Raw genomic sequence first — 12,898 nt, 5'->3', positions numbered from 1 at the left:
TTTGCTCTGGAGTTGCACCTCCTGTTGTATAGTTCCTGCAGGGGGGCGAGTGAAGTTCCCATAATGCGTTCGGCCGAACGCACTACTCTTCAAATACTGACATGGACAGCGTAAATAGAAGTGGGAATAAAAGAATTATGATCCAATAAGACATGGCAGGGTCATCAGATATTTTTTTGAAAGATTGCTGAAAATGTTTATAGCTCTTTAAAAAGTTTACTGAAGTTCACTTGGACTTTCTCTCCTGCAACTCATTTGATTTCCCTGCAAGTGGGCCGTCGTTGTGGGAAGGCTCTGACGGTTTGTCTACCTGAGTGCCTTTGTCGCTATCTGCCAGAAGGCATAAACAGATATTAGAAAAACAGCAGACAAACTCACGTTAAGCTGGAAACCTGGTCTGAAACGCTCATCATTAGACCTTGATTATGCTGCTGGCCTCCACTGCCGAGGCAGTGTGCAATGTAGATGGAGTCAGTGGAAGGGAGGTTGGTTTGTGTGTGATGGTCTGCGTCCACAATTCTCTGCAATTTCTGGCGAAACTTGGCTGGAGCCGTTCCCCAAACTGAGCTGCGATCCAATCGCGATATTATTGCTTTCTCTGGCGCATCTCTAGAAGTTGGTGAGAGTTGTTGGGAACTTGCCTAACTACCTGCGTCTTCTACGGAAGTAGAGGCATGGGTGTGCTTTCTTGGTCGTTGCTTCAGTATGGGAGCTCCAGGAGAAGTTGTTGGTGATGTTGACTCCTAGGAATGTGAAGTTCTCAACCATCTGTACTTCAGCACCACCAATGCAAACTGAGGTTTGTGTACCACCTCAATAGACAATAGACAATAGGTGCAGGAGTACCTTCGAGCCAGCACCGCCATTCAATATGATCATGGCTGATCATCCCCAATCAGCACCCCGTTCCTGCCTTCTCCCCATATCCCCTGACTCCGCTATTTTTAAGAGCCCTATCTAGCTCTCTTGAAAGCATCCAGAGAACCCACCTCCACTGCCCTCTGAGGCAGTAAATTTCACAGACTCACCACTCTCTGTGAGAAAAAGTGTTTCCTAGTCTCCGTTCTAAATGGCTTGCTCCTTATTCTTCAACTGTGGCCCCTGGTTCTGGACTCCCCCAACATCGGGAACATGTTTCCCGACTCGCTTCCTGAAGTCGATTACTATCTCTTTTGTCTTGGTGTTGATGTTGCTGCCCTTTCCTGGCCATTGTTTTGATCTGACTGTCTACCCTATCATAATTTTATGTACTTCATTCCATGCAACGCATGATATGGAACTGTTCCACCCATTCATTCCTGCGCACAGATGATAATGGTTCATGTAGCTACTTGTAGCATAGTATACCGGAAAGCCCCCCCCCCCCCCCCCCCCCCAGTGCCCCCCCCATTCCACCAAGCCCCTAGACTTGTACCAAGCCACCTATCTCGTATTAATATCTCAACAAATTTGCACCCCAGCCACTCCCTCTCCTATCGGGCAAAAGGTATAGAAGTGTGAAAACGCACACCTCCAGATTCAGTTGTTTAAGAAAGAACTGCAGATGCTGGGAAAATCGAAGGTAGACAAAAATGCTGGAGAAACTCAGCGGGACAGGCAGCATCTCTGGAGAGATGGAATGGGTGATGTTTCAGGTCGAGACCCTTCTTCAGTTTGTTAGCTGGGGGAAGGTATTATTATTTTTATTATTATTATTATTAACAACTCTTTTGAGAAGCAAGGAGAGGGAAGAATTACATTTGTTGTTTATCTTCATTCCTTACAAAGCTGTGTACGACAGTGATCGCAACTTCTACTGAAGCGTGGATGGCCGTTGGTCTTGTTTTTGGTCTTGCTGGGGGGTCCACAGCCCCCTCGTCACCTGGCAAACCAGGTGGGGGAGACGGTTTAGTCGCCGACTATCCGACCATGGAGCAGGTAGCACGGGATTACATGCTACCCCAGACCTGACCTATAGAAGGTAACAGCAAAGGGCGGTGGAGGCCGGTTCTCTGGACACTTTCAAGGGAGAGCTAGATAGGGCTCTTAAAGATAACAGAGTCAGGGGAGAAGGCAGGAATGGGGTACTGATTGTGGGTGATCAGCCATGTTCACAGTGAATGACGGTGCTGGCTCGAAGGGCCGAATGGCCTACTCTTGCACCTATTGTCTATTGTCTAAAGCAAAGCGAGGTAAAGTGTGTGGTGGTCGTTTCGCAGTTCGGCAGAGCTGTTACTCGAGTGGCCAGTGAGTGTCATATGAACCTCTCCATGCCCACAATCAAAAGAATCCCTGGGCCTGTGTAGAAGTCCCGGGGAGTGCAGTTTGGAAGTTTATATCGGTGTAATACACACGTCCACATTTTTGTAGCGGGGCATTTTCCCTTCACAGCAGTGGGCATACTCGCAGCGCTGGCTGCACCACGGTCAATGGAATGGATCGCGGGACCTTCTGGGATCAGCCACCTCCACGCATCATCTAGTTCAGTGGTTCCCAACCTTTTTTTGGCCATGCCCCACCTAATCACCTCTAAAATCCTGATGCCCCCTGCCCCCCCATGTGGTGATATATAATTCTTATCATTTCAATACCTTGGTTTAAACAAGCTTCAAAAGAACATGGTTCAATAAAAAGGTTCTCCCATGACCTTGCGCGCTTCGTGCGACGTGCATGAAGAGCGATGGCGCGGTGATTATGTAATAACTACACAATAAAGACCTTTTTTACCCCAAAAAAATTATTTACTCAAAATAACATCTGAAACATAAACTACATATGTTTACCTGATGGAAAATCCAAAAAAATAAAAATCGGAAATTTGGACCCAGACCTCCTCAGTTGTGCTCAATTGCCCCCCTTAAAAATCAAATTGCCCCCTTGTGGGGCGTATGCCCCACGTTGGGAACCACTGATCTAGTTCCTTCCTCGCCTGAAGTCACCTTCGCTTTTATATTCAAGTCCAAGTTACATTTATTGTCACGTGCACCAATTGGTACAGTGAGATTTGAGTTGCCATACAGACATACGGATTAACAAGGAACACAATACACGGACGAGTGTATTCCATCCTGCCTGCAGATGTAATCAGAGTGGCGGGGGCGATCCCACACAGCGAAGCCAGCACTCAATAAAGACCCTTTTTGTTTCCACTGCTATATTTCCTCCTTCAACTTATTTGACTGGGGTCTCTGCGGAGAAGGCAGGCAGGCCGGGGCTGCTGTTAGTTTCAGAGGAGCATGTTGTCGGACTGCAGAAGGAGGGAGCTGGATGAGGCCGCCTGCTTTAACCACTGGATTTGTCTCCAATTTTTTTTTTGTAATTGACTCCGGGTCTGGACACGCCCAACCCCTGCTGAGACAGGAGTGAGTGTGTACCTACACTCACTTGATCTGGTGCCTTCACTGAATCGCATGGCTTCTGCCTTCACAGATACACATATGTTCGCAGCTGGCGGTTTCCAGTAAACATTGCCCCCTCTTTAACAGTTGTGGGTTCCTATACAGCTCCCATCTGCATGTTCGGGGAGGGAGCTGGGAGATTTTTTGCAGTTGTCTGTTACCCATATGCTAGGAGAACAGACAAAAACAACCCAGGGAGATTTTACACGTAACTCCGTCCGTCCAGAAATAAGTTTTATTTAGAAACTGTGTCCAGTTGAGAACTAGGCGTGTGTGTGTGTGTATGTGCGTTTGTGTGTATAATGTAAGCTGTGTGCGTCTGCATGTTGTCAAGTGTATCTTGGGTGTATCTGTGTGGTACGCGGCAGGGGGTGCTGGGGTGTGTGTGTTTATGGTGTTATATGGTGCAGTGTAATGTCTGTTACCCATATGCTGTGTGTGGGTAGTGTGTATGTGTACGTATGTGGTGTGTATAATGAACAGACAGTGGAAAAGAGATATGGGGAGAAGGGGCACAAGTTATTTTACATCAGCCATATCACTGCCGTCCTGGCCAGAAGGGCCGAAATGGCGTTGTTTAGAAACTGTGTCCAGTGTGAGTGTGTAGGTGTGTGTGTGTGTGTGTGTGTGTGTGTTGTGTGTGTATGTGTGTGTGTGTGTATATGTGTGTGTGTGTGTGTGTGTGTGTGTGTGTGTGTGTGTGTGTGTGTGTGTGTGTGTGTGTGTGTGTGTGTGTGTGTGTGTGTGTGTGTGTGTGTGTGTGTGTGTGTGTGTATGTGTGTGTTATGTGTGTATATGTGTGTGTGTATGTGTGTTTATATATGTGTGTGTGTGTATATATGTGTGTGTGTGTGTGTATATGTGTGTGTATGTGTGTGTATATATGTGTGTGTATATATATGTGTGTGTGTGTGTATTTGAAAGTTCAACATCAGGTCAAATTAAACCCGTGGATATTGTGGGACAGTATGTCAGTGAACCGGGATGATTTGTGACCTTGCACCAGAGACTCACTGAAAGAACACAATGACCAACACAATAACCATTGAGGAATTGAGCCCTCTAGAACTGCTTTCACATCATCCTGGCCAAATAGACTAGTTACATTGTCTTGTCACGAAGGGAAAATAATGCTTAAGTACTGAACAACTTTTTTCAACGTGATCAACTTTTCAATTTATGTACCAACCTGACATCAGTTAAGGATGGCACGGTGCCGCAGTGGTAGAGTTGCTGCCTAACAGCGCCAGAGACCCGGGTTCGATTCTGACTACGGGCGCTGTCTGTACGGAGTTTGTATGTTCTCCCCGTGACCTGTGTGGGTTTTCACCAGGGATCTCCGGTTTCCTCCCACACTCTACAGGTTTGTAGACTAATTGGCTTAGTATAATTGTAAATCGTCCCTAGTGTGTGTAGGATAGTGTTAATGTGCGGGGATCACTCTTTGAGCCGAAGGGCCTGTTTCTGCAGTTCCTTCCTACCTAATTATCCAAAGGCTGGATGTATGGAACAATTCTACCACTAAATCATTGAAAGATACAGGATGGATACAGGCCCTTCGGCCCATCGTGTCCACTTCGACCATCGATCTCCCGTTCACACAAATTCTGTCCCACCTTTTCATCCACTCACCGCCAAACTGGGAGCAATTTACAGCAACCATTCAACCAATAAACTGATGCATCTTTGGGATAGCTGGAGTGTGTGTCGGGAGCACATTCAACTCCACACAGACAGCACCCGAGGTCAGGATCGAACCTGAGACTCCGGCGTTGCGAGGCAGCAGCTCAACTTTTTTTCACACAAGGGTGGTGGGTGCATGGAACAAGCTTCCAGAGGTCGTTGAGGCAGCGACTACCCCAATGTTTTAGAAACAGTTGGACAGGTACATGGAAAGGACAGGTTTGGAGGGATCTGAGACAAATGTGGGCAGGTGAGACTGATGTAGATGAGACATGTTGGCCGGTGTGGGCATAGAAACATACAACTTAGAAAATAGGTGCAGGAGTAGGCCATTCGGCCCTTCGACCCTGCACTGCCATTCAATATGATCATACCTGCCTTTCTCCATACCCCCTGATCCCTTTAGCCACAAGGGCCACATCTAACTCCCTCTTAAATATAGGCAATGAACTGGCCTCAACTACCTTCTGTGGCAGAGAATTCCACAGATTCACCACTCTCTGTGTGAAAAATATTTTTCTCATCTCGGTCCTAAAAGATTTCCCCCTTATCCTTAAACTGTGACCCCTTGTTCTGGACTTCCCCAACATCGGGAACAATCTTCCTGCATCCAGCCTGTCCAACCCCTTAAGAATTTTGTAAGTTTCTATAAGATCCCCCCTCAATCGTCTAAATTCTAGCGAGTACAAGCCGAGTCTATCCAGTCTTTCTTCATATGAAAGTCCTGACATCCCAGGAATCAGTCTGGTGAACCTTCTCTGTACTCCCTCTATGGCAAGTTGGGCTGAGGAGTCTGTTTCCACTCTGTATCACTCTATGACTCCACGACGCCATGACTCTACCAGCTGCACCACTGTGCCGTCCCAGCCCAAGCACTGGCCTGTCAACATCGCCACTCTTTGGAAATAAGAGAGTGGTGAAATAAAATAACGAGCTTGACTTCAAGCAAAGAAATTTCACTGGGATTTCCTTAGTCAGGATTTTCCTCAGTTTTGACTATTCTGAGGTGTGGTTGTGAAATTGTTAATTTAAAACAGTCAGTGACTCATCGTGTTCCAACTTTACACATAATTAATAGATTTTCTTTCGTTCTGAAAGAATAACTGGGAAAGGAGCCCCCATTGTTTATGTCAGAGTGGTTAATATCTGAAGGCAAGCGGACATAATGATTAGCAAATGTTGCCAAATTGTCACAAATTGGAAGAGCCTAGTTGTATTTGTCTGAAATGTATTTACAATTTGTCGTTTGTTTAGATCCAACGACACACGAGGATCTAAAGTCTGTTAGTGGTTTTTAGTTGAAGTTAGTTTAGTTTACTTTAGTTTCGGAACACGGAGACAGGCCCTTCGGCCCACCGAGTCCGTGCCGACCAGCGATTCCCCTCCACTAAAGGGCCTGTCCCACTGTACGAGGAAATTCAAGAGCTCTCCCGAGTTTAAAAAAAAAATCAAACTCGTGGTAAGCAAGTAGAATGTACGTAGCGGGTACATCGGAGACATGGATAGGTGATGTTTCCCATGCATGTTCCCCAGGGATGCTGCCTCACCCACTGATACTCCTGCATTTTGTATCTGTTTTAGGCCATTGGTAATGGCAGGTCAGGCAGTATCTGTGGAAAAATAAACTGTTAACATTTCAGGTGTGAGGAAGGATTCCCTCATCTGAAACATTCTCATATCCTAAACATTGACTGCTTTTCTTACCGCAGATGCTGCCTGACTTGCTGAGGTTTTCCTGCCTTTCCTGTTTTTATTTCAGATTTCCAGCATCTGCAGTAATTTTTATATTTTCATATTTTTAGATGCCTCACCCTGAAAGTGATTAGTGCAGGTGTCAGGCGTTATGGGTAGAAGGCAGGTGAATGGGATTGAGAGGGAGAGATAGATCAGCCATGATTGAATGGTGGAGTAGACTTAATGGGCCGAATGGTCTAATTCTGCTCCGAGAACGTATGAACTTATGAAATATCCCCACTCAACTGTGGAATTTTAGCAATTTAATCAATTTTTGCTGCTTCTTTAGTTATTTTTTTACCTTTTCAATATTTTTTTTATCTCTGCGTGAACACCAAAAGCCTTTTAGATAGGCATGTGGACGTGCAGAGAATGGAGGAATATGGACCATGTGCAGGCAGATAAGATTAGTTTATTTTGGTGTCATATCCAGTAGAGGCATTGTGGGCTGAAGGGCCTGTTCCTGTGCTGTACTTTTTTATATAGGAAGGAACTGCAGGTGCTGGTTTAAACCGAAGATAGACACAAAATGTGGAATCAAGGGGTATGGGGAGAAGGCAGGAACGGGGAACTGATTGGGGATGATCAGCCATGATCACATTGAATGGCGGTGCTGGCTCGAAGGGCCGAATGGCCTGCTCCTACACCTATTGTATATGTATATATGTAATGCTGGAGTAACTCAGCGGCTCAGGCAGACAATAGACAATAGGCAATAGGTGCAGGAGTAGGCCATTTGGCCCTTCGAGCCAGCACCGCCATTCAATGTGATCATGGCTGATCATCCCCAATCAGTCTTCCCATATCCGCTATCTTTAAGAGCCCTATTTAGCTTTCTCTTGGAGAAAAGGAATAGGTCACGTTCTGGTTCAAGACCCTTCGGTCTGAAGATGGGTCTCAACCTATTCCTGTACTTATCTATGTTCTATGTTAAGCCGCCAAACCAGATGCTCCTCAATTAACAAACAGGACATAGCTGCAATGATTTGCTGAAATGAAATTATTGAGATAGTCATTGCTGCTCATGTACATGGGGTTTATCATTTAACACGAGTCGCAGACATTGTATAATGTTTCCATTTTTATAGTGGATGAAGCTTTATTCTATCAGAGTGCTTCTCAAGTGAGATGAAGTTTTTCATTCTGATTACCGAGAAACAGGTTCATATTATTTTCAATTGTCGTTCTGAAAGATAAAAAGATAAAAAGTGAAACACGGTGTGGAACAACGAGATCAATTTGTACATTTCCAAATGTCGGTAGAATCAAAATTGAATGAGAATGTACTATTTTCCAGACTTCACGTATAACTATAAAGTATAATATATATATACTTTATCCCCAGTGGGACGACAGATAGCACAATGGGCTAAGAGTTTGGCTGGCGACCGGAAGGTAGCCGGTTCAAATCCCGCTTGGAGCGCATACTGTTGTTGTGTCCTTGGGGCAAGACACTTCACCCACCTTTGCCTGTGTGTAATGTAATGTAATTATGTGAAGCACTTTGGGGTCAATGCAAGTTGACTGAAAATGTGCTATATAAATAAGATTATTATTATTATTATTATTATATAGATATACTTACTAGATTTGGTTTAGTTTAGTAATAGGCTTTTCGGCCTACCTTGTCCACGCTGCTCAGTGACCACCCATTCACATTAGTTCTATATTATCACATTTTCTCATCCACTCCCTGCACACTCAGGGCAGTTTACAGAAGCCATTAAACCCACAAACCTGGACATTTTTGGGATGTGCGGGGAAATATGGAGCACCCGGAGAAAACCCATGCGGTCACAGGGAGAACGTGCAAACTCCACACAGACGGGACCCGAGGTCAGGATCAAACCTGGGTCTCTGGCGCTGTGAGGCAGCAACTTCACCAGCTGCATCAATTTGCATTTGTTATCTAGATTTGGAAGAGATGGGATGTTTCAAATAAGAGTTGATAAACAAACTTGTCGTGTGATCGGATTAAAACACATTCGGGAATTAAAAGTATGGGGCAGGTATATGAAAGGGGATTTATGCTGGACAGTATTGATCATTCCTGAAGTTTAGTTTAGTTTAGAAATTCACTACAGAAACAGGCCATTCAGCCCACCGAGTTTGCACTGACCTGCGATCCCCACACGCCAACAGTACCCCACACACACTAGGGACAATTTACATTTATGCCAAGCCAATTAATCTACAAACCTGTACGTCTTTGGAGTGTGGGAGGAAACCGAAGATCCCGGAGCAAACCCAGGTGGTCACAGGAAAAACGTACAAACTCCGTACAGACCAGCGCCCGTAGTCAGGATCGAACCCGGGTCTCCGGCGCTGCAAGCGCTGTAAGGCAGCGACTCTACCGCTGCGAAACAGGACAATAGACCTTTAATAGTAAACATCTGTGTCAGGAAATCAAAGTGTTGAATGTATTCATATTTAATACCCAGGCTCCCAGAGTCCAGAGAGCATAAATTCCAAAACAATTCACATGGTTCCTTGCTGCTTACGACTCTCTAGGAATGGTGTGCGTTTGACTTGAAGAATAATGTCCCTGTTGTGGAACTTTTGCACGGACTTCAGGGGAATTGTATGGATTTTACATGGTGATAAAATCATAGAACTGATTGATGAAATGTAAATATCATCAAGCTGCAAATATATCTCACACTGGCAGCTCATTACCTCTATCCCTCGCTTGAAGACATTTGTTTATGTAAGATAAATAGCTGCAGCCTATTCTTAAGGAAACAGTGTTCCTAGCCTCTGACAGTTGAACTGTAAGGTGAAAGTTATTTTCCCTCCCCCCCCCCACAAATGTTTTTGTAATTGCCTTTATAGTTTTAAGCCAGTTATTAAAGTCACATAGTATGCTTTCAATTTGAAACATGGTGATTACAATAGAAAATCTATGATAATGGGGCCACACACAGTAAAATAGGACGTTTAGTTCAGTTCAGTTTAGTTTAGTTTAGTTTAGAGATACAGCACAGAAACAGGCTTCTGCCCACCGAGTCCGCGCCGACCAGCGACCCCCGTACACTAACACTATCCTACACGCACAAGGTACAATTTATGATTTTACCAAAACGTGCGAGCTATCACGGAGAAAACCCACGCAGGTCACGGGGAGAATGTACAAACTCCATACAGACAGCACCCGTAGTCAGGATTGAACCTGGGTCTCTGGCGCTGTAAGGCAGCGCCGACAAGACTGAGTTTCCTCCCACGTCCCAAAGACGTGTACGTTTGTAGGTTAATTGACCCCCTGTGAAATCGCCCAAACTTGTCGTGAGTGGATGGGGAAGTGGGGTAACATAGAACTGGCTTGAACGGGTGATCGGCGATGGTCAGCACGGACTCAGTGGGCCGAAGGGCCTGTTCCAAGCTGTATGTCTGAACGAAAACCCATGCAAGACGCACACGCGCACACACACACACACACATGCACGCACGTGCGTGCGTCTACAGACAAATCGAGTGGAATAACTCTGACCTAACGCATCTCAGTCCTCTTTCACAGAGTTAAAGCGAAAGTGAGCATATTTAATCTTCAGAAAAATAATAGCCTGCGGGAAACTGAGAAACAAACGTCTTTAGAAACACTGGACGTTGTTTATTTTTTCTGTAAAAGATCTCACGAATGTGGTTGAAAGAAAAATAAAGACACAGGGAAAAGGATGACCCAGTTTCCCTCCCCCCCCACCCCCCCCCATCACCCCACACCCCTCCACCCCCGTCCCCCCCCCCACCCCCCCGTCACCCCCCCCCCCCCATCACCCCAGCCCCACCCCCACCCCCACCATCACCCCCACCCCCACCCCACCCCCACCCTGTCACCACAGCCCCACCCTGTCACCCCCACCCCCACCCCAGTCCTGTCACCCCCACCCCCGTTCATCCCACCACCCCCACCCTTCCCCTGCACAAGAACAGCCCATGGAAGTGTCAGGGTGATACACGTCAAGCAGCTTTAACCAGTCCATGCTTAAAGTAACTCATCAGCTTCATCCCTCTGTTTGTTTTATTTTAACAGGGGAATCTTTGAGCTTTGCCGATGACCTTCTTTCAGGCCTGGGGTCGACCTGTGTGGTGGTGGGGAGAAACCACGGGCTTGCCTCCGACTCTACCACATACTCCTTAATCTTCAAGTGCCTGGAGCCGGACAGTTTTTACAAGTAAGCAACAATTCATTACACGCGGTCACCTGCTTGTACACAGGCAGGCACGACACGGCACTCAGGGGCTGCCTATTCAAACTGGGAGCATCTATAAAGATCACATCACGTGAATTTTTGATCGTGGACCATTCTTGGGCCGCTGAACACAAATAGTCGTGTGGAGTGGCGGGCTGTCAAGAACAAAGTGGGGGTGGAGTGGAGGGGGTGGACTGCACCGAGTCTCTTGCTCAGAATAGGTGAATCGAGGACCAGAGGACCTTAAGTTTAAGGTGAAGGGGAAAAGATTTAATGGGAATCTGATGGGTAACGTTTTCACACAAAGGGTAGTGGGTGTACTGCCAGAGGAGGTAGTTGAGGCTGGGACTACCCCAACGTTTAAGAAACAGTTAGACAGGTACATGGATTGGACAGGTTTGGGGGGATAAGGACCAAATGCAGGCAGTTTGGACTGGTGTAGCTGGGACAAGTTAGCCGGTGTGGGCAAGTTGGGCCGAAATGCCCATATCCACGCTGTATCAGTCAATAGCTCTATGACGTGGCGAGAACTAAGGAGGGGGGGGGAACCATTGTGGCTAAAAAGGGGTACTGTGTAACTTTGTCAGTGCCCTCTACGTGGTGACTCTTTGTATACCTAGTTATGCAAAACAAGGCACCTCACTGCGAATTGTCACATGTGACCATAAAATTATATAAAATCTCATCGAATCTAATGGAACCTCTCACATGTCCTGCTATCGGTCTGCCTTTGCCTCGCCACACTGACCAGAGGTCTCGCAAACTGGGATTCATCTTGACCGTCCATCAAACGGCCTTCTATCCTCGCCTCTTAATATTTTAATTGATATCTAATAAATACAAAAAACATTTCTACTTCTATTTCTACTTTCCACTTTTTCTTTTTTTAAATTTTTTTTTATTTATATACACACTTCACGTTTTTCTACTCTCTACCATCTATTTTTCCACTTCTTTCTCTTTCTATTGTTTTCTTTTTCTTGTCTTACTTCCTTCTCATAACATAAAACTATAGGTTGTACATAGAATGGATTACGGTATTACATAGTTGGCACCGAAAATTAGGTTCCACTGTACTGTTTTGTACTGTATTAACTTCTAATAAAAAAAAACAAAAAAAACAACAAAAAAAACATGGAAAGGCACTTTTCTTTACTCCATATAATACTTTTCCCCTTGGATTGCTTGAAGGAACATTGAGATGAATTACAAATCCCGGCAATTCCCCTGGAGTGAAGGAAAAAAATGGGATCTATCGAATGATATTCAGCGGAGATTCCAAACAGAATTTGCGGGGGGGAAATAACGACGGGAACAAAAGAATTGATCGTAAATTGTAAACTAAATCTTAATTTTGTGACTTTTTCACACGGAGAATTGCGAGCCTGTGGAATTCTCTGCCTCAGAGGGCGGTGGAGGTCTGTTCTCTGGATACTTTCAAGAGAGAGCTAGATAGGGCTCTTAAAGATTGCGGAGCCAGGGGATATGGAGAGAAGGCAGGAACGGGGTACTGATTGGGGATGATCAGCCATGATCACATAGAATGGCGGTGCTGGCTCGAAGGGCCGAATGGCCGACTCCTGCACCTATTTTCTATTGTCTATTTGCTGCTGCAAGTTTGTACAAACATCTGGCTTGCAACATGTCCTCGAGAATGAATATTTCTCTGTCGGTAACGATGGTTTGCAGGTTGCTTTTGTTGGTACAATAGTCATTGAAAACTTGGCCTGCAGTGTTTAACACCTACAGAAGGTGCTTTTATTTAGTTCTTTGCCTGACAGTAGCAGAAGCCGCAGCTGAACACATTTTGTTGATACGTTTCCGTGTTTGTTTCTTGCGCTGCTTGGAGATCAAGTTCCCTGGCGGTGTTTGACATGACAAGGTTTGTGTGTGATGGGTCTCATGCTTGCCCACCAG

At 45.6% G+C, this 12,898-nt stretch overlaps 1 protein-coding gene across 1 annotated transcript in view; it reads left to right on the top strand.

The window, feature by feature from the left end:
* Positions 1–12,898, top strand: part of LOC129712119 (astrotactin-2-like) — an 863,305-nt gene that overhangs the window by 736,606 nt on the left and 113,801 nt on the right. Inside the window, 1 exon segment of the mRNA XM_055660334.1 lies at positions 10,822–10,963. Coding sequence (XP_055516309.1) covers positions 10,822–10,963 — 142 coding nt within the window.

This window comes from Leucoraja erinacea, chromosome 31, assembly GCF_028641065.1.
Source record: "Leucoraja erinacea ecotype New England chromosome 31, Leri_hhj_1, whole genome shotgun sequence".
In the NCBI taxonomy this organism is placed as follows: domain Eukaryota; kingdom Metazoa; phylum Chordata; class Chondrichthyes; order Rajiformes; family Rajidae; genus Leucoraja; species Leucoraja erinaceus.
This window is presented reverse-complemented; position numbering and strand designations above follow the sequence as displayed.